We start from the raw sequence: 21,897 nt of genomic DNA, 5'->3' as shown, positions 1-21,897 counted from the left end.
AGTTGTGGACAGGTGGCCGACGGGCGACGGCAGCCCGCGGCCATGTTTGAAAAGTTCGGTGGCAAGGCCATGGTGCCTTGCTTTTGAATTCAAAAACAGGCGGGATTGTGTTGCTACCTAAGTTTGAAACTCGAATGCTCTGGCCTAAGTACTTAAGCCGAGTGATGTACAGTGTAGGACATGATCTGTATGCTTTGAGTCTGTAAAGAAGTTGCTTTAAGAAAAAGACTAAGTCCTCGAGTTGAGGCAAAGCATTGTTTGTCCCTTTGTTTCCTTAAGTCCTCATACGGGTGGTGATAGGCTGGTAAGTCTGCAGGCCAAGACTTACGCCCGTACAAGGTAAATAACTTCAGAAAATTGCGCCCCTGTAACACTGTGTGTCCTTATAGCGCTACGTATGGCCCTGGGCCCTTTGACTTGGCTAGGCATGGCCGGGGCACTAGGCAGCCGTATCCGAGAAGGGTCCACCCAAGGCCGGCATCATAAGGAAGAGTTATATGCCAATACCGCAGCATGACTGGTCATACGACTATGCCTATTATCAAACTATTAACCCAAAAACCAAAAAATTTGAGACCAGTGAAACTCAGCCTATCTGCGGTCTAACCCTGGTGTTGCACACCATGTGACCAGTAACCTTAACAACTTGTCAAGCCACACTCCTTACCAAGTAGATGCAATATGTAGGACTTAGCGGTTTTCACATCTCTCATATTGGTGACTCTTCCGGGGCGTTTGATATATCCAATTTTAAAATCAAAATGCTCAACTTTTAAGAAATTAGAATGATTTAACAAACGATGTATTTTTGTTTTCAGAATTAGGAAACTGAAACTTGGAATTTTGATTCCACTTAAGGTTGAGGAGGAATTATGATTCTGGAATTTTTATTGTTAAATCAAAATTTCAAACCATCAAACGGCCCCTTCACTGCTAATTCTAGTTTTCTCCTTAAGAATAGTTTATAGGCTCATGTCACCAGAAATTTGCTATCAATAATTTTCCTAAAGATAACCAAGTCTTTTTTGAGTTGTACCCTAATTTTTATGTGCAAAGGATTAGAAACGGGTGCATGGACCAAGCCACCGATGGCTATATCAGCTTCACTAAGTAACATAATAAGGGTGGCTTGCATTGCTGAGAGGACTTTTGTCATGGCATCAACGATTTGGGCATCCTGCATTCAAGACTCGTCTTTGTTTTCTTTGGCTCTACCAGTTCTCGATTAATCCTAGAGCTTTCAAGACTCATACATAGATTTTACATTGATGTGAAAACCTGAATATGAATAAGATTTGCGTTACTTGTGAACAAGATGAAAGCAATGAACTATTATTCTTTTATTCATCTCATGATAAGTTCAACCAGCCATTAGAATTGATATATTCGTGGGAAAACTGCCTTTGTCATCAACTTGGATTGGTTACATATTATGTGATATTTTGTGGAAGCTTTTTCTTGATATGCTTGGATATATATGGTCGCTCATAAATCTAATGCTGCTATGTCTTTCGAATATTCAAAAAACAGGCCTGCTTGGATAGAGGGAAAGGGAATGAATGAAAAAAAAGGGTAGTCAATCCAGTGTTTTATTGGTTAATTAAGAAATAAGGAAAAGAAAGGAAAACAAAAAATGTGTTTGGTTGCAAAGAAAGAGAAAAAGAAATGAAAGGAAGGAAAAGAAAATGATAACTCAATGTAAATCTAATCCTTCTAAAATTGAAGGGATTATAATGAAAAGGAAAAGAGTTGCTTCTTTCCTTTCTATCTAAACAAGTTTCATAATTGTCTCTTGCCTTTTCTTTCATTCCCTGTCATTTCTCTCTCCATTATCTTCTAATCTATTTCCTTTTATCCCTTCCTTTCCTTTCATTTCCTTTTATCCAAAATAGCGTAAAATATTTTTGAAAGAAAACATAATATTTTCAAAGCGATGGAGGTAGAGAAAACATATTTTCCAAGCTGTATGAAAGAAGATAGGAAACAAATCCTACCAAAAATGTTGGTCCATCAAATTTATTGTAAATCAAGATCGACGATATGTAGAGATGGTGCACCCACCTCGTGTTGATTGTTGAAAGAGCAAGGAGAAGAGGACTTAGGTCTAAGAAGCCAAACCTCTATATATAATCTTGTCTTCTTTATGTGCGTTTTGTGGGATCCATTGTTTGTGCTCTTCCATGTTTTACATCATCCAGTGAAACTCATTTATGATGATTTCACCAGTTTGTCAAGTCTGAGTCTTCATTTGAATTTACTCCAGAAAAAAGAAAATTCATGGTGCTGGTCAAGGAAGACGGCATCAAGCAAATTCATAATTTCATTGCCTTGATTTTGTTTATATTGAATTTAATTTGTACATTTTAGACTCCCTCAAGAGATTGCAGAATTTCTGAAAGTATTCTTCTTTGCTTCAGGCTGCCCTTTCTGGAAGAATTGATGTTCAACAAGAGCATGATGTCATAGCAGAGCTTGATTAATGATTCCAGCTGCCTTGAGAGAACTGCAACTTATCTTTTGTCACCTTACCATTGCATGTCTAAGCAGATGTCTTAGACTCGGCCTCGCAATTGTTCGACACATGAGCGACTGCCTCACTCTCTGTCATATTAGTTTCACTATATTGAGATCTTCGTCAAGATGGTAAATATCATAAATTAAGCACAGAGACTCTTTCATTAGGAAGGAACTTATACTTGAAATAGTCACCAATTAATACATTTTTTGTGAAATGACAAACAGGAGGACGCAGTAAAAAGCTTAAGTAGGATTTTTTGAAGGTTACTAACCAAAGGAGGGGTGGTCTTCTTGTTCGTACCATCAGCAGATGGCTTCTCTCTGGTTCGGCTTCTAGTTGAGGCACTCGGAGAGCCAGTGTCTCTTGCAGATAGCAAGCTTGGAAGGCTGGATTCCTGAAACAGGCAATAAGGTGATATTAGTGCAAGATTTTCAAGAAAGTGCAATATAATGTCGAAGAAAAAGTGTGATATTGTAAAAGTAGTGTACTTAAATTCAGTTGCATGATCTTAGCTATGTTAAAACAGTTTTTTCAGTTGTTCAAATTATTCTTATCATGCATGTCTATTTGATATATGTGCTGGCTATTTTGGGAGATCTACCCTGTCAACCGAAATTTTACTATTGCCAAGGTTCTTGCAAGCAAAAGAAGATTTGTGGCTATGGCAGGTGCATGTGTCCATATCCATTCAACATAAATCCATTGGCAGGTGTATTATGTATAATTTTTTTCACATCTTTTGATGAAGGGTGATATTGGTTGGTTAATTAAGTATAACTACATACTTCTCTGGGGAGAACAAAGAAAATTCAAGTACAAAGCTGGAGAAAAGCATGTCGTCATCAGAGAGAGAGAGAGAGAGAGAGAGAAAGAGGGAAGAGACCAATTAAGCTAGGTAGTTAGATTCAAGATATGCCACCAACGAGGTAGAAATTAACTTAGGCACAGAGAGAGAGAGAGAGAGAGAGAGAGAGAGAGAGTTACCAAGAACAATATGGTCGCACAACATCTGATAACTTGCAGATTCATCCTTGCATCGTCCAAGCTTCTGCATGCACAAGATCTAAATTTTAAGAAACACACACACGGACAGAACAGAGAGAGAGAGAGAGAGAGAGAGAGAGAGAGAGAGAGAGAGAGAGAGAGAGAGAGAGACCGGTGTTTCTGCTTCCCAAGCCCAAAGTATGCTGCCAATGAAGCCATCTGTTAAAAGGAAATGACAGTCCATGAATATTCAGTTCCCTCATCACATCCTTGTTCTTTACATTTCAAGATCGGCTATGCTTCTGAGTTCTGATATCATAGTAAAAAAAGTTTCATAACAAGCTGCTATCTGCCTTCTAATTATATAAAAGACAGTCACTCCCAATATAAAAATAAGATATATATATCTAAATCGCCGTCGGTGAAGCACCAGAAAGTGATCTTAGTTTCCTCTTTCAAGGGGAGGTCGTCCCTGTAAAATTTTCATACCATACTCACATAAATTAGCAGAAACAAGGATATCAATATCATATGATGCATCCCCTTTTTATAGAAGAGAAATCATAACCGGATCAATTAGGCTTCTTCAAGACTAGACAAGAAATATTTACAGGTGACATGGAGATCTGAAAATTTGCATATGTTGGGCCTTTTACTAGGACTCCTGCCCGCTAAATTGCACTCCATGAAGGACTTTTGTAAGCTGTCAGATTTCGTTAATGATGCAATAAAAAACAAACTAAGATGGAAAACAATAATCATATTAGTTAATTTAAAAACAAGAAGGAAAAAAAGCTTCGAATCCAGCGTAGATCGGTGATTTAAAGTACCTTCATGTTCCCTGCTCTTGGTCCAAACTTGTTCATCAGGATGTCCAGGGAATCAATCATGCCGGCCGGCTTGGGGGCGGCATGCCCGATCTCTGCAAATGCTTCTCGAATGCGTGCAGAATCAAATCTTAAAATATTATGACCCACCCACACTTTTCCTGCAATGTATTTATAATTAACAAAATATGTCTCATGTTAAACTCACACACATATCATACATTCAAAGAGTACTTAGAAAGGGAACTAAGATATATATATATATATATATATATATATATATATATATATATATATATATATGAAACTTTTTATCAGACTTGACTGTTTGGTTAAACTTTGCTTGTATTTGAAGAACTATTAGTTTATCTGAATGAGCCAAATTTCAATGAGGCATTAGCCCAATTACATAGGGGCATGCAACCCATGTTTGAAGATTGGTACTTATTATTCGCAGGTCAGGGTGCGCAAGTGCTCACCTGGCCCGCGTTAATGTGGCTGTATATATCACTGGCTCATACGAATTTGCTGCTTTTATTCGCATTCTTAACGGTAGATAAGCTTAGGGTTGCTTGATTACCTTTCGTTTACTTTAAACTAAGATTGAAGATCATGAAATCCATAAAAACTCTCCCCTTTTGAGGATATCAAGTGTAGAATTTATGTCTTAAGATTTTTAGTTTGGACCACGAAATTAATCAAATGCCCTCCCAGTGCCTAGGGGACAGGTGTCTACTCATTCGCTGCAAAAGGCCAAATAAAAGAGGATAATGAAATATATGAAACGGAGAGGCGAGAATGGTTTTGATGTGCTGGTAAGAGTAGGTGAACGGCGTGAAAAGAAGCTACGCACAATGTTTTTTTTTTTTTTTTCCTTTTCCTTTTCCTGTTTTGCTTTTTAAATGATGAAATTTTTTCTGATTATAAAATCCTGTTTGTGAAATTTTTTGTTAAGACTTAAGAGACACCAATAATAAATTAAAATTTTTAAGGCGCATCAACATATAAATAAAAAAAAGCTATGCTATGACAATATAAAAATAATTGTTTTTCTGTGAGGTCTGTGTGGGCAAATTGCCCACACGGTGCCTACACCTGGTTCTAACGCTGCCACAATTTTCAGACTTGGTGACTCCCGACGTCGGAACGCACTCAAGATGGAAGAAAGAACTCGATAGAGAGAAAGAGATGGTAGGTACCATGTAAGATCCCGTAAATGGTGGCCGCAACTTCTTCGAATTTAGGAGCAGCGGCAACGGCTTCCCTGGTAATGCCGTCCGACCTGCTGGAGCTTTCAGGCACCATGGAGAGGTCACCAGGCCTTATGAGCGTGGAGTAGCTCCGCTTCTCTACAAGCTTCCTCGGGCACACCACGATAGCACCGAACTCCAGCATCCTGAACCTCTTCTCCTTCCTCACCGGCATCGTCGTCTCCACGTCCAGGAACACAAGCTCTGAGCTCCTCTCCCTGCATGGGCTACCCCCCAAAGCCATATTCTGCTCTTGGCTTGTTCCCCTCTTCATGACTTGTTCAGATCAGAACCAGGTTTCTAACGCAGCAATGAGCAAAGATGCACGCCATCTGTTTGCTTTAATAAGCTGCATTCCGGCAGAGTTTAGGTTGATGCTATGTTTGTGTTCTAATTCATTGAAGATGTGAAGAAAAAGAAATTCCTGACTTCCACAGATTGGAGCACAACTGTTTAACCAATGCAAGTAACCTCTCGCCACATTTTAATTAATGCCTTTTCCTGCGCTTCTCTTCTTGGTGGAAAATGAGGCGTCAAAATTTTCCATCTTATAAACATTACAGATGACAAAAATGGCAGAAGATATAAGAGGGTATCGTTTCAGAGGTAGCATTTCTGAACTTTTTGCTGACAAAGCAATCGTAGAGGAAGCTTTTTGTTCCACCTTTCTGGGTCCCCCTGGAAAGTTTTCCAGCTTGAAGGAACTTGAAGAAGAGATATGGATCCAAAAGTAGGATTTGACTCAGATCCTGACCCGATCAGTTTGGCTAGCTTGAAGAACAGGTTGATCCAACAATAGGTGCACTGGCGACATCAATTATTAGATTTCTGGATCTGGGTCCAGATCCAGATGGAAAAAGGTTCTGGAAATAAACGATATTGGCTGCTAAAGGAACAATCTGAATCTCAAGTACCATGCATACTTTTCTCCCTAATTTAATTGTAGGAAAGTTTGCCGTGTGCAAAAGTAAGATTCTCAATGTGGTCTCTGCCTTCGCGAGGGAGAGCGGTTCCTTCATTTCTGATAAGAAAGAAGACGTGATATTCTAGCTACCTTTTGGCTGCAGCTAATTCTCTCATGAATATACTTTTTCTTTTGTTACTTTCCCTGTTGTTCAAACAACATAAACCCATGAGAGGATGAAAATGAGACAGGCGGCAAAGGTACAAAGGTGGAAGCACGGTTAGGCCATCATTCTTTCCCTCTGTCATACGTTAGCTCAAAGCAATGCAAGGTTCTGGCAATCCACACCCAAATTGAGTTGCGTCCTTCTTGGAGATCAATCTACTGCTTCTTTAAGGTCAGTAAGATAAACAAAAAGGCAGGAAGTATTAGAAAACATTATTTAATTAGCTGGGGCCATGCACGTCAATGGGCATATTATTACTGGTCAGGCTATGAGTGCATGAAGAGTTGCATATCTAATTAAATTCCCATGAATACTAACCAAGTTGAAGTGTACACTACTGGTATCACTGACACGGATGCGACTCAAATCCCTAAATGCAGGAAATGTTTTAGTAAACAAAAAAGCCGACTGAAACCAAAAGCCGACTGAAACCAAAAAGCACAATCGATAAACCTTACACGAGGGAAGGGCAGATATTCAATGAAGATTAATATACAAACTCATGACTTGGATCCGGATGGGCTTACACATTTATACAGATGTTGAATGCGGTGATCTGATAAAAAAATCTTTACCTATATTCAATTGATCAGTAATGAAAAAACTAGTTCTCAAATTCTCAGACTGCACATAAATAAAAATATATTGTACAGAACAGTCAATGATAGCATGCAAGGAAACTGCACGCCAAGCACCATTCCATTGTTTCTTAGGGACAACAAAACTATGGTGTGTGATACCGTGGTTGTGTCTACAAATGTTGAACAGAAGTGACTTAGGTGACAGCTAAGAGGTTGAACGTCAGGGAGACAAATAGAGAGAGACAGAGAAAGAGAGAGAGCTTACTACTGGCTGTCAGCGGCAATATCGGTCGCTGGTGGGCATCTATGTTGCCATCGGTGGGCAGCTGTGTCGCCGGCAGTACCGGCGATGAATGAGAATGGGAAAAGAAGAAGAAAAAACAAGCAGAAAGAGGGAAAGGAGGGTCAGCAGGGAAAAATAAGGGCTGATACTGACTACAGTAACAGAAACCTTGAACCATCGATATATCATTCTGGAACACTGACTGCGTCTGTAGGCCGTCAATATTGGGTAAAATAAATACTGACGAAGCGTAAAAACGTTAGCAGATCAATACTGGCGGTAGTTGAAAATGTCTTTGATACTCTTTCAATACTGATGGTATGGACGAACCTTCAGTATATTGTTCGGGAACACTGACGGTACCTATAGACCGGGTTAAATAAATACAGGTCGTTGAGAAACTTGTCAGTAATAAACCAACCTTTTCTAATGGATTTGTCCTTCTGTCCGTAAAAAATTAAATATTTCTGATGAGAATTTTTTTTGTTAATAAAAAATACGATTTAATGACAAAGACCATAGTCCACCGGTAGAATTTCTTTATTACTGGCGGTTTCTTTTGGTACTGTCAGCAATAAGTTTTTTTTGTAGTGCCAGTTAATCGGCTGGATAAGATAATAAAATTTTATGCTGCACTTATCTACAGTGACGAAGTAAGTTTATCGGAACCACTTGTTTGACTTTTTATAAAAGAAAGCTGAAGAACATGTGATACGAGTATTTGTGTATATTTAATAAAGTTTGTAATTCATAAAATGAAAAACTTAAGTATATAGAGGACAATAAAAACATGTAATTAATTGACAATCCCAGACGACTCATTCAGCCTAACTCGTGACCCAGTGAAGATGATCCTACCCAACTCGGGCAACTTGTGAGTCAAATCAATGAGTTTGCCAACTATGCATCCAAAGAATGCAAGCCAACAATGGAAGTGGGCAAGAACAAACCGAAGAGAGATGAACCAAGGTCAGAGAGTTCGGCAACAAGATAGGGATAAAAAAAACAACAATGAAGATCTTCAACAAGTCGCTCTCCAAACATGATGAAGGTCCAAAACCAAATACACAGCAACAGGACGCAAAACATCAAGGCAGCTGTTGACGATGACAGTGGAAGCAAACGGTTTGCTGGTACAAATTCAAAGAGGTACACATTCCACTAGTCCTCCGATAGAGAACAATGAAGCTGCAAGCATGCACGAAGATTGGCAAAAGCAGTCTGCCAAGAAGGAGGTGACCTCAAGCCTTCATCCGGTAAAGCATGAAAGAAGAAAGAAGGACAAAGAAGTGGCAACTCCATTGAAAAGAAGAACCTCAAGCTGAACCAGTGGACAAGACCCCAAACATCAAATGCTGAAATCCAAGAGACATGAACAACACAGGCGAAGTGTTGACTCAGAGTCTAGTGTATCAAATTCGTGCTTCTAGATGTGTCCATATGAGATAAAAAGAAAAATTAGAGCCGAACTACATGTAAATATAAATTTTTATATTTACATGATTAATGCAGATGAATTTTTTTTCGCCTGTTTTTACTTTCTGCTGTAGTACGGACAGCTCTTCCAACGAGTACTTTTATCTGCACAAGAATGAGAAATAACATTCGAAGGATGCAGAGCTGAAAGCGTCTATGCTTGATGGAAGCTGGTGGTCCGATCTGAGGCGATGAGAACCTTGAAACAAATGAAGGAAATAAGAAGGGGGCTTCGAGAGCAAACACTGGAACAGTGAATGGTCAATCAGCAGAAGAGCACAATGTCGCGAGAAAAAAGCTAGGGGTTCGATCCCCCGAACAGTCTAGATCAGCCTGAGAAAATGAAATTACTCGTTCTAAATCCTTCTGCAGGTGGCCAGATGGAGAAGGTTCTCCGGTTAGAGCAAACTGTGTACAGGTGCGGTAGGGAGCAAGGATAATGTCGCTGGCTCGAGCTTTACACTGAGAGAGAGGGATATATATCAAGAGAGATATAACAGAGAAAATGATTGAGAGATCTAACGAGTGTGAGAGAGAGAGAGATGGAGGACATTTAATAAAATTTGAAAAAAATCTGATTTAAGCTTTAGCTAGAACATCGACCGGTCAACAAAAATGAAGCTCAATGGAAAGCGGAAATGAACGAGAGAGAGAGAGAGAGAAGGGAGCTAGGTCATAGATGACCTGCATGAGTGCTGCAGAGCTATGAATGGCCATGGTTGTGCTGCTGAGATATGGACAGAGATCTTCAAATCAGAACTGGCCTCCATGAAACGAACAGAGAAAAGCGGGGAACACGCCGATTTTGTTGTGGACTGAGAACAGGTCCGAAATGAAATGAATACTCATTCATTAATACCAGCATTGGTGCCGCCGCCAACACTCGGTCACATTAACCTCTCAACGTTAACCCTTTACCATCAAGATAGCATTCTCTAAAATAATCGAACCGAGGACATGGTTAATATACGCCTCACAATCAGATCGGTTGCACTACCAAGGATATTTGAGTAGATTGCATGGGAACGATCAATTTCCTTTCAAATGCAGTCATGCAACTCTGTATTGTTGGATTAACATGTAAAACATTAAAATGCAGCATTTCAAGAATATGTTCAATCTTGGAATAGATTCACAAAATACTGCGTTAATGAATATTTTTTTTTGCTGTTGCCAAACACTTTCTCATGTTTCATGGTTTTACCATCGAGCACATAAAAATATTATTATACCTTTACGGCAAAAAAAAAGCGTAGTATAATTGGCAAAGGATGTGGTTAGGTGTTCAAAACTCTTTTTCCACTCTGTTTAACATTTAGTAGTGAAGAAGACTTATTCGAGTCATCTTCAGGCTTGAGCTCAATTGAGTCGAACGAGTTGAGTTCAAGCTTGTCTTGAGTTTGACCAAGCTTGAGCCGAGGTCCTTTACACTCGAACCGAGCTTAAATGGCCCCAACTCGGCATGTGTACAGCTCCCATTTATCCAGTAACAGTAGTCCACACTAGATGAAGTACGACTGGTGCACTCAGTTCAAAGCTCGTGTTCCAACCTTTCAAAAAAAAGTTGGGCAACCTCCTGAATCAAAGGAAGGGTGTGGTTAATACATGTCATGGATTCTGATTAGTTGCACTACCTATCACTTGGTAGAGAGAGAAAAAAAAGTATAAGAGCGAGACAGAGAGAACCCAATCTTATTTACAATATTTGAGGAGATTGCATTGGAATGACCAATTTCCTTTCAAATGCAGTTATGCAGCTCTTATGATTCTACTACAATCTTTGAAACTCACAGGTGTTCCTTGTTGTCAAGCACACCGTTAGAAGCCTCACTTTGACCACCCAGTACGTCAGACTTGGATAAAAGTTGATGGTACATCACGGCTCTAAAATCCATTGGCAGAAAGCTACTGCCTGATTAACTGAAGCGTGATGACTATATCCAATAATGTATAATTTAAGGCCATCTTGGCAGCTTTAACAATTCAATATTTCAATGCCTGCTGATTTACGGTGTCGTTTCAGGCTTTCAGCATCTCGGCCAAAAGAAAACGAGAAGAATGTACAACGAGTCGAGCCAGTAACATAGCGGATAGAAAAATATTAGGTGACACAGTGACGAATGTACAACAGTCGAGCCAGCTTGGGCTTGAGTCGAACTTGCTCGTATAAGCTTGGCTCGTGCTCGACTTGTTTATTAAACTAGTCTAGTTCAAATTCGAGTTATAAATGAATCGAGTTTGAGTTACATGAGGTCGACTCATTAAAACTCGACTCGGCTTGTTTGTTATTCATTTCTCCTGCCATGTCTTTTGACTTTCTCCTTCTTTTTATTTTTCATTTCTCCCTTCCTCCCTCCATATCTCTCTCTCTCTCTCTCGCTTTCTCTCTCTCTTATTCTACTTCTTGTTCTTCTTCTTCCTCCCTCCTCCTTTTCTATCAAGCTGCAACAGCAAGTCGTTAACCAAGTAATAGTTTTCTGGTTTCAACTGTAAGTCGTATGAATCAGTATATAATTGAATTTGATGTAAACAATGAAGTTTAGGTTGGTATACTTCACACCGTTTGCTGGTAAAGGATTTATGTTCTAGTGAAGAACAGTGGAATAATATTGCAGCTGTTTTTTTCTCGAATATCCAGAAAAAGATGAGAATCACTATTCGCTGATGAACTTAAACAATCCGAGCTCCAGCCGACACTCAGTTAACCAAGTCAAGCTCGAGCTTGCCTCATCAAGCTTGGTTCGAGCTCGAACCGAGCAATATACGATTCGAGCCAAGTTCGAGCTGACTAAGCTAGGGCTTGACTCGCTCATTGAATATTCCTAGTTACGAACACCACTAAAAACCATACACTTGCAGATAAAGGAGTCGACCAATATGTAGTCCTGATTGGTAGTCCACTTTGGCGAGGTCAACCATTGGGTTACTATTCCACATTCCATAGTTGATGATGCCATTTAACATGGAAAAGGCAAAGACAAAAAACAAAAACGAATTTACAGCTTATGGAACTGCGCGGTAAATGGATAGAAAAAATGCCTGAAATTCTTCAATGCAATCGGTGCAGTGGTATGGAAGCCACCTCGACTCATCATAAATGCACAAATTAAGTAATAGTTTGAATTATATGTCCGAAGGGTTCGCACAACGGCTTGGTTAGATGTTGGTAGGCAATTAGTCTTCATTTCGAGTGGCACTAGTGTCGATTTCATGTACAATAAAAGAAGGGTCACTAATGCATCACAGCTAGAGCAACACTCCGAGGCACCAAAACCAACCCTATCCTCTAGATGAACAAGGAGTTGGATGGAAGTTTCGGCTCTTTGCCAGGCAGTGTATTTTCCCCACTCACCCGGATTACATAAAAAGGCCACCATATACAAGCAGTTCAAAGGGCACCATATACAAGCAGTTCAGTTTCACGACTCTAAGTAGAGTTGTTTCTTCCCTTACAGGTGAAGACATGCACGAGCAAAGATGTGAAGCTGAGTACTCAAAAAGCATTACCAGTTAATGCAGTCTGATCCATATCAAGTTCACCAGCATTAACGGGACTAAATTCGTTAAGCAGGTTAATATCATGAACCACAGGGAAGCTGAGTACTCAAAAAGCAGATGCTAATGGCTTCCAGATTTTCAGCTGTTAACCTGCCAAAGCCTCAGGTACGTGTTCGGAGTGTCCCCAAATTTGCCAACTGATAGAATTTTTTAAAATAATTTATGAAGTGTCTCATGCTGGTGACAAAACCATGATAGCTTGAAAACAAATTTCAAATTTTGGAGATAGTAAGCAGGGGCCACAGATAGCCATGGTCCATGGTGCACCAATATCTCCTCTGGGACAGTATGTTAGAATCAGATAAAAAGTACTTGGAAACGTACTTGAAAACGCTGTTGGAAGGAATGAAAGTGAGAAAAAGCATACCAGATTGTCAAATATAAGAAGCCTTTTCTCCTCCGATCAAGGAGCATTTCAACTTATATAAAGATTGTGGATACCATAGACCCACACAGGTACAAAACACTTGCTACAATCATCTATATGTACCATCATGTTTGAATCTCACAAATTGAGTTGTACAGACATGATCTGATGACATACGTTTGTGCAAAGCATCATGAAATACTTAAGACCGACTATCTGTTTGAATTTTTTTACAAAAGAACGTGTTTCTAAGCCTAGAAAATGTGACACATTCTCAGCCGTTGACTTTCGGATTACTAAAAAAGCCTTGACAGACAGCCAGTTCTGCAATTCAGAAGCCAATCTCCACTAAAACAAACCAATCAATCACATCTGCAGGTTGGATTTAAGGAAAAATGACAGGAAAAGAAAATGATTGCATGTGCCATGTAAAACTTCAAGGTGAACACCCACGAGAAGTTACTTGTAAATAAAATTAGATACAAAAGAAAAGATATGTAAAAAAAAAATGAATGAATAGATGTACAGGACGCAATCATCTGACACTCAAAGTTGACATGTTCGAAAAATCTGAGGAAAAATTATCATTCTTTGAATAATTAGATGACATAGTTGCAGAGGAAGGACCACTGGTATTCTTACTTGCCCTAGCTTCTGAAAAAAGTCCACCTATTCTGCCATGAAGGCCTGGCTTTCCAGGCTTAGGCAGGCTCAAGGAATCACAAGTAAGCATTTGAACAACAGAGAACATTGTCGGCCTTGCATCAACTTTGGCTTGACAACACAATAACCCAATCTGAATACAAAGCAGGACTTGCTCTTGATTGCATTCACCCAAATTCTGATCTACCAAATTCATCTGCTTACCTTCCTGTGATAGTATCCATGCCTGCAGGAAAACATACAGCATCAACTTGACTAACAAAGATAATATGTGAGATATGAAGCAACTCTAGCTGCTCTATGCTGTAATAAAATTCCACCATACAGCTTTCCAATTTAAGAAAAAAAATGCTCATCACGTTTCCAATAGCAAAACTCTTCAGTTCCACAAGAAATTTTATTCCTAACTAAACAAGGAATCAAAATCAAGCCTTGCAAAATAAGCTTCAAAAATTGTCACAGATAATTGCAATATTCATGAAAAAAATGAATAAAAAAAACACGAACAAATTGCTGTATTTTGATAAAAAAGAAAAAATATATTTGTCACGTTATTTTCACATTATTTTCGCGATTTTTCCAAGATTTTTGCATTTTTCTCATTTTTAATGTTGATATCATCATGGATTCAAACATAAACTAAATTATTTTACATCATTTTTATCACTTTTATCTAGTTTCATTTATGTTTTCTTATTAGTTTCTGATTTATTTCATTTTTACATATTTTTTTGAATTTTTTTTCATTTTTTAAAGTTTTCCAAGTTTTCCCTGAGATTTTGCCAAGAAAAACAACATTGACAAAAAACACACGAGAAAAAGTTTTTTCATTAAGAGCCCAAGAACAATATTTGAGACAAGGGCTTCAACAATGAATAGCTGGTCTTGTTGCTGGATGAAATCATCAAAAAAGATCAAAAAGCAGAACTTAAAGCAAGAAGAGAAACAACTCAACATCCTCTTAGCATTCACCTAAGTCTTTGCAGGTATCCAGAAGGCATCAAGCATAAAAGTCTTCATGCCGGCTGAAAGAGATGGCCTAGTGAGGTCCTAGCCAAGTAATCAGTGCAAATGCGGTAACAATAGATTTAGATTCAACAAGTTGAGAACAGGTCAGAACCAATTTTGGTTTAGCGGGATGCATACCCTCTTTGCCTATATAGACACAACTGATGTCAATATCACAAGTGATATGCAATATTATTTGGTCAGCAGAAAGTACTTTAGTGTATTTCTAAGGCTAGATATGGATTGGTTATTTACTTACATAATTCAAAAGATCTTGAGCCACCTCATCCACGTCCGCCACATAATTTTTCCTCCCACTAACAATCTCTAAAGTCAGGATACCAAAGCTGAACATATCAGACTTCTCCGACAAGTACCCATGCATTGCATATTCAGGTGCCATATAGCCACTGAAATAAAAGAAAATTTCAGAGAGAATGCATGTATCAAATGCAATACAAGAAGTGCAGAGCAGTAGGGAGAATTTATGCATCAATATTTCCGAACTGCTTTCAGAGAATGCATTATCAAGCCTTCATAATCTGGATGACGGCCTCTTAAAAATTCTCTTTTGATGTTGCTAAAGGTCTTAAACAAAGAAAACAAACAGCTTTATTGCTTCCTATCCTATAAAAATTATGTAGAGCAAAAGAAAAGAATAAGATGAAAGATGGTTGAAGAAAGAACTTGATCAATATGCATGGATTAAATGGGTGCCTTAGTTGACAAGAATGACCAGAAATAGATATGTGGAGGATCTAGAGAATTATGCCCCAGGACAATCTTGGAAAATTTCTAAGTCACATGGACACTTCTAAAAGACAGAAGTACCTGTGTCAACAAGACCCAGCATGGGTACAGTTAACTTTGCACTTTTTGGGTATATTCTAGTATTTTTTTGTATGTTTTGGTATATTGTAGTATCTTTTGTTCAGAAATATATATTTTTATGAAAAACAAAAAATGATGTGTTTATTTGCTTAAAATATATATATATATATATATATATATATATATATATATATATCCGACCATCCCAGAGGCATCCAGATTGTCGAAGACGTCCAAGTTTCTTTGGTCTCTGTGTGTGTGTGTGTGTACATGAGTATATCCTCGCAACCAAGCTTTTTGAAAATATCTTGCACTGTTGTCCATACCAGCACTCATGTCAGCATCCAATACCTGATGTGACATAGTTGGGAATGAGGAGATCTACTCACATTTAGAAAAACGGATCCAAGTGCTTCATTGATATTTGTCCAAAAATTTTTTTGGAGAAATTCCCTCCAGACCAGAATGTGGAGGTTTAATTAGAGAGGCTCTACTTTATGAATATTGATATGCTGTTCATGGGCTTCATGAGAAAGAAGCATAATGAGGTGTTATTAGAAGATTTTGTTAAACTAGCAATTATCAATTTACAGCACATAACTCCATTATCTATAAATACAATGAAATATTTAGTTCATAAATTAAAAGGAAAAATGTTAGTGACTGACATTATTTAACTTGACCTCTAAGTTGAGGCCTAAAAGTCAGATTGTGTTTAGATTGGAGAATGATGAACATAATGGCCACAAAAGAAAAACAAAAAGGAATCAACTGCTATTCTATGATGTTAACAACAGAACTCCAGGTTAATAAGCAATGTAAATGTGTGTGTGTCTGTGTGTTCAAAGAGACGTTCTAAACAAGTAAATTTCACCATTAAATGCATGGCACAACAAATCCGACGTTGTTATACAAATGATTATTAGTTTGGATCATTTCGCGTAAGACTCAAAGCATTTCATAATCTTAATAAACATGCACTATAGAAGAGCAAGAAAAAATGTTAGTTCAGGAAGTCGAAGCATCTACAACAACAGGTGAAGCACTTGCCATGGTCCAATTTCAGTCTCAATTGACATTAATGGAAAAATAACATAGAAGTAAATTTTAGCATTTACTACTCAGTAATACTACAAATTAACATCTTCAGCTTGAACTATTCTCCTCTTTCAGCATGTGTTTCATGAATTTCCATTTTGAAATAGAGAACCCATTTTGAAATGATAAAAACCAATCAGCAAAATAGAGCCAAAATGCATTTCCTCAACACAGCTTAAATGAAATTCTCAAATTAAGGAAGAGCCAATACTTATTATTTTTCATTGGAAATTTGAAGCACAAGAATTTGCCACTATTTTTGAACAAATTGCACCAAGAAAAAATGACATAATTGCACAAATTACATACTTACTAGGTACCAGAGATCTTATATGTATTTAGATGGGTCTCCTCCTCAGGAAAAAGCCTTGCCATCCCAAAGTCTGAGATCTTGGGAATATATTGACCATCCAACAAGATGTTGCCTGGTTTAATATCTCTGTGAATGATTCTGACTTGAGATTCTTCATGCAAATACAGAATGCCTCTGGCCACTCCTTCTATGATCCTAAAGCGCTTTTCCCAATCCAATATAGCACTTCTACTCTTGTCTAGCCAGAAACAAACATTTAGCTTTGAGAAAGTGAATCAATAAGTAAATAACTTCTGCGTAAGATGGAATAATGGGTAAAACTGACAGGAGGTGAATGAAAACATTAGTAAATCCAGTGCACTGATCAGACGACTACAGCTGACTATCCGACAATTATCTATGTATGCAAACCTCTAACTCTTTTCCCCTAATAAATCTGTAGCATGTGCACTCAAGCATCTATATAAGAAGCAAAACAAATAAAATTCATTGAATAAGTATGGCTAGTGGGGTAAAAAGCTCATGGAATCTGAGAATCCAAGAGAACCACTGACCTCTTCAATACATCTGATCGAGGATAAAGTACAGTTTGGCACAGGAAAACTAATTTCGCAAGCCACCCATCAGATTGAACGGTGAATGCAAAGTGGTGCTTAAGACATCTCATATTATGTAGTTAGAATACTTATATACCAACAATGCGCTTATAATGTTTATATACCAACAATATGCTAAACGCTGCACAGAACTTTTCAATTGAAATTGAAATGCACACAAAAAGACCACTTCTTCAGAAACAGATGATCAAAGCTGATGCGAACAACAAAAGTCATACACTAAAACAAAACTTTGGGCGTCTACACGAGAGAGAGACAGAGAGAGGTACCAAAAACAAGGTAATCGAGGCTTTTATTAGGGATGTACTGATAAACCAACATCTTCTCCTGTCCTTGCACGCAACAACCCAACAAAGTGACCAAGTTCCTATGCTGAACTTTCAGTAGCAGCTTAATTTCATTCAGAAATTCCTTTACTCCTTGCCTTGAACCCACTGACAGCTTTTTTACCGCAACAGTCTCACCATTCGCTAGTGTCCCCTGCACAAGCAAATGTAAAAGATGGTAAAAAAGAAGAAGCGATAAAGAAGGAAATTTGCATATTAGAAGAGGCAAACTTCGACCCTCAATTTTGTTAACCAAACCAATACCTTTTCATTTGAAAAACTACAAAGATTTCTCCGTTTTTTCCGAAAATTGTTGCTACTAACCATAGATTAGATGGGTAACAGTTACAGCCCTTTTAGGCCAAGCTCCAGAACATCAGAACCAGGTATAGAAATTTAAAACCGGATAGCATATTACTAAACTTTTTGTAACTTAAAAAGCAATAGTTCACCAGGAATGATCTTATTTTACGGGTGAAATTGCATTGAAACCTATGTTCATTAGCCCGTTCATTTCCTTTTCTCCTCAAACATGAAAAGGTAAAGGTTGGTACTTCGGCAAGTCCACACAAATGGGTCGCCAACAAGAAAACCATCCACCTGGCTAGGGGATTGCGTTAAAGGAAGGATAAGAGTCGCAATGCCATGGAAACCTCCACTAGCCAAACATCAAACAAAATTTTCCTTCAGTTCACTTTTTTTCCTTTTCCTCATTGTAGATAGCACGTCCTTCACCGGATTGACGGAGCTCAAATCGGCAGAGTGAAAAGGCGCCTTTTGCAACTGGGCAAAAACTCTATCGGAGAACCAAACTCCGAATAACTCGCTGAAACTAACTTCCAATAACGGTCGAGCTACACCTCTGTTTGAATTTCACCACTTTTTCCGCGAACGTGATCGGCAGAACCGGTTTCACGCCCTTCTAGACAGAAATTGTCATCCCAAGGAATCCAATTTCCTGAACAACTACTGAGTCCAAACATCACCAAGCAACCAAAGTCCTATGCGAGGCAAAACCAAGACTTGTACGACCCAGTCGAGCCGCATTCTTCAACCGGTCCTTAACCCGACTCCACGGCACTCGGATTCGGAGGCTCTGATTCCGACCGGCGTGATATCCGTCGGAATCACGACAACACGATGGGAGCAGGAAATAGAAGAACCAAACCTTGTAAACGGCACCGAATCCGCCCTTTCCGAGGCGGTTTTTGTCCGAGAATCCATCCGTCGCTGCCTGCAAGGTCCTCAACTCGAAGAAGAAGCTCGGTTGCGTGTCCTTCCCACTCCCTTCAGAGTCCTCGCCCTCTTTCCGCCGCCACCATTTCACCTTCCACCGTCCGCAGCACCGTATCATATCAACAACCCGAAGACGCCGGAAAGCAAAAACTCGCCACTGTAAAAAGCTAGCTCTGCCTTCCAGCTAACGGCCGATGGTGAAGAGCACTCCACGAGGAGCTCCTTTTCTCAAGCTCTTGTTGGTCGTTCCCACCGGTTGACAGACCGAGTCCCTTGCTGTGCGAGTAATGGAAATTTCTTTCGCACCGAAAGTTATACGAAATTCCCATATCAGATACTATTTTTCAACAACTTGCGTAAACAAAGGCTTATCGAAATAAATGATCAGAACGTCTCGGCTTTCTAACTGTTGTATCGTTGGTATCGCCTTTTTATTTTTCATTGCTTAAATAGTTTAAAATATTTCAATAATATTTTAAAATAAAAATAAAAAACTATATGAACTTCAGCGACAAGCCGGGCCGCGGCCCAGCCGGCCCGGGCTAGGATTTTTCGGGCTTAGGCCGGCCTAAGTTTAAAAAATATATATATAATTTATTTTTTTGTTTTAATAATATATATTTATTATTATTAAATATATTTTATATTTAAAAATATTATTTTATAATTAAAAAATATTTTTTATTTTTAAACCTGCCGAGCCCGAACCGAGACCCGAGCTATAGGGCCGATGCCCAGCCCTGCCTAAAAGAATTGAAATCTGCCGGATGACACGATATTTAAAAACTATTACTAGAAACACCATGCAACGAAAGCGCTAGCAATAATATGAAATTATGATATATAGCCGTTTATGGTGTTTTCAATGACTGTTTATGATGGATTTAGCTACGATTTTTTAATATTTGACTATTCGGGAACCGCCTGTAACCGACAGATTTCAATTTTTTTTTTTATATATCAGGGACAAGCTGATTGCAAGTTATGCCTCTGTACTTTCAGCCAATGTCATTAGAACCGGTTAAATTGACTTACTCGAATCCAACTACATTAAGTAATGTTTACTACTTTTTAAAATAAATTTAAGAGCAACATTTTAGATTAGCTTTTATATGTATTACATTTTTTATAAATCAAATATTAAATATGTTTCTAATTTGTAACTAATTCATGCGAATCGCTAAATCAAGCTATTCACTGAATTGGCAGCCTTTCCGATTCAATCCAAGAAGTACTTTTGACGACATTGGTTTTCAGCGGATTGAGTAAGGAATAGGTCCAAAGATAAGATTATAAGCGCCCATTCACACTACAACCACAACCTCCCCCACTTCCTTGTCAAATCAACTCAAAATTTGATGATGCCTTTCATGAAAATGTCTTTGAAGACTAAGGACAATGCTAAAAATGCTTTGACATTTATCTTGGTCGCACTTTGAGAAGTCAGAGGAAACCGATTTACGGCCACGGTTTTGTTTTGTTTTTTTTTTAACGAGTCAACATGTGATCTTGTATCAATGAGTTGCAACAATATTTACTTTCAACCTGACAATTCTTGTTTGCATACAATTCTTTTTCAAACACAACATTTTACAGAAGACCCAACATGTCGTAATTCGACACGAATGTCCTATAATCTGGCTCCAAAAACTGGAGAAGGGTCATTGAACAATAGTTCTAGTGTCCGAACCTGCCCTAGTCTTTAAAGTAGATCCATGAAACACTCAAAAATTGTTTTTGCGGCCAAGCGACCTCTATAGATATAATAATAATACTATACTAAATATTTTCACAAATATTCAGGGCATTGTACAGTATTTGTCATGCTATTAGTTGTTTTGATTTGTAGTTCTCTAGGTGCGAATTGGGGGCAGTAGGCATTTGAGGTTTGGGTATATATGGTCAAGTTCAACACTTAGGTTTGAAAATTCACATTGTAGCAGCCCATGTGCTCAAAAGGGTGGTATGAAAAGAAGACTTGATAATGGTTCTTGGTCAAAGTTTTTTATAAACTTTTGGGGACTTATATAACTAGTTGTCCTAATTATATTCGAATTTTACCAACCAAAGCCAACTTTGAAATGGGTTGAAACTAAGGATGTCAATTTGGAACTTATTGACATCCTTACTTGTTAATGTATATTATTTACCATATCCGACTTATTGGATATTTACATAATCATATTCAAATTTGGATTTGAATTCAGATAAAAAAAAAATTCTATATCTTATCCGAATCCGATTTTTTAAGTTTACATCTGAGATTGGATCCGAATCCGATTTCCAAGTTTACATCCAAAATCCGATACCGAATCAGATTTCCAGGTTTACATCCAAAATCATATCCAAATCTGATTTCTAAGTTTACATCTGAAATCCAATCCGAAACTGAATTTCAAAATCATGTCTGAATCCGATCCAACTCTAACTTTTTACAATTTTTTATCTAGTCCAATCTAAATCTGAATTTGAGATAATATCTGAATCTGAACATCGAAATCCAATTTCACATCCGAATCTAATAATCTGAAATCCAATTTAACTAATTATCTCATCTGAAATATCTACAGCTGTATTGTGTATCTGAAATATCCAATTTCTAGTAAAATTTAACGATGCAAATAAAAAACCTAGTTTTTCTAAAGAATCAATCAGGTATATGAGGGAAAAAAAAAAAAAAAGACACAGCTACGAGAGAACCTGCTCACCATAAATTATTCTTTAGAGAAATAATGCATTGAACCAGACTATATATCCTAACAGTTTTTTTTCAGCAGGAATTAGCCATAGCATTCGACATGAAAATCTGAAATGACGCATAAATGGAAAAT

The 21,897-nt window shown here is 38.1% G+C and overlaps 2 protein-coding genes across 3 annotated transcripts; both read right to left on the bottom strand.

Moving 5' to 3' along the window:
- Positions 1 to 2,333: 2,333 nt before the first annotated feature.
- On the bottom strand, positions 2,334 to 6,490 carry LOC116257862 (protein NEN4). The gene is made up of 6 exons (XM_031634865.2): positions 5,529 to 6,490; positions 4,333 to 4,490; positions 3,675 to 3,721; positions 3,503 to 3,566; positions 2,790 to 2,912; positions 2,334 to 2,601 (listed from the first exon to the last, which is right to left on the bottom strand). Exons 1-6 carry the CDS (start codon positions 5,851 to 5,853, stop codon positions 2,521 to 2,523), a joined length of 798 nt encoding a protein of 265 aa, XP_031490725.1. The 5' UTR covers positions 5,854 to 6,490; the 3' UTR covers positions 2,334 to 2,520.
- Positions 6,491 to 13,375: 6,885 nt separating this feature from the next.
- Positions 13,376 to 19,353, bottom strand: LOC116257086 (cysteine-rich receptor-like protein kinase 10). 2 transcript variants are annotated; one of them, XR_004173317.2, is made up of 6 exons: positions 18,999 to 19,353; positions 17,774 to 17,984; positions 16,888 to 17,125; positions 14,905 to 15,055; positions 14,610 to 14,792; positions 13,739 to 13,863 (listed from the first exon to the last, which is right to left on the bottom strand). XR_004173317.2 is itself a non-coding variant. In XM_031633702.2 (5 exons), exons 1-5 carry the CDS (start codon positions 19,182 to 19,184, stop codon positions 13,510 to 13,512), a joined length of 1,140 nt encoding a protein of 379 aa, XP_031489562.1. In that variant the 5' UTR covers positions 19,185 to 19,352; the 3' UTR covers positions 13,376 to 13,509. The 2 variants fall into 2 exon arrangements, 1 of the variants encoding a protein (XP_031489562.1); XM_031633702.2 differs by lacking the exon at positions 14,610 to 14,792 and having other exon boundaries at positions 13,376 to 13,863; positions 18,999 to 19,352.
- Between the last annotated feature and the right edge of the window lie 2,544 nt (positions 19,354 to 21,897).

Source organism: Nymphaea colorata, chromosome 7, assembly GCF_008831285.2.
Source record: "Nymphaea colorata isolate Beijing-Zhang1983 chromosome 7, ASM883128v2, whole genome shotgun sequence".
Taxonomy (NCBI): Eukaryota; Viridiplantae; Streptophyta; class Magnoliopsida; order Nymphaeales; family Nymphaeaceae; genus Nymphaea; species Nymphaea colorata.
The sequence above is the reverse complement of the archived record's forward strand: the minus strand, read 5'-3'. Positions and strand labels throughout refer to the sequence as shown.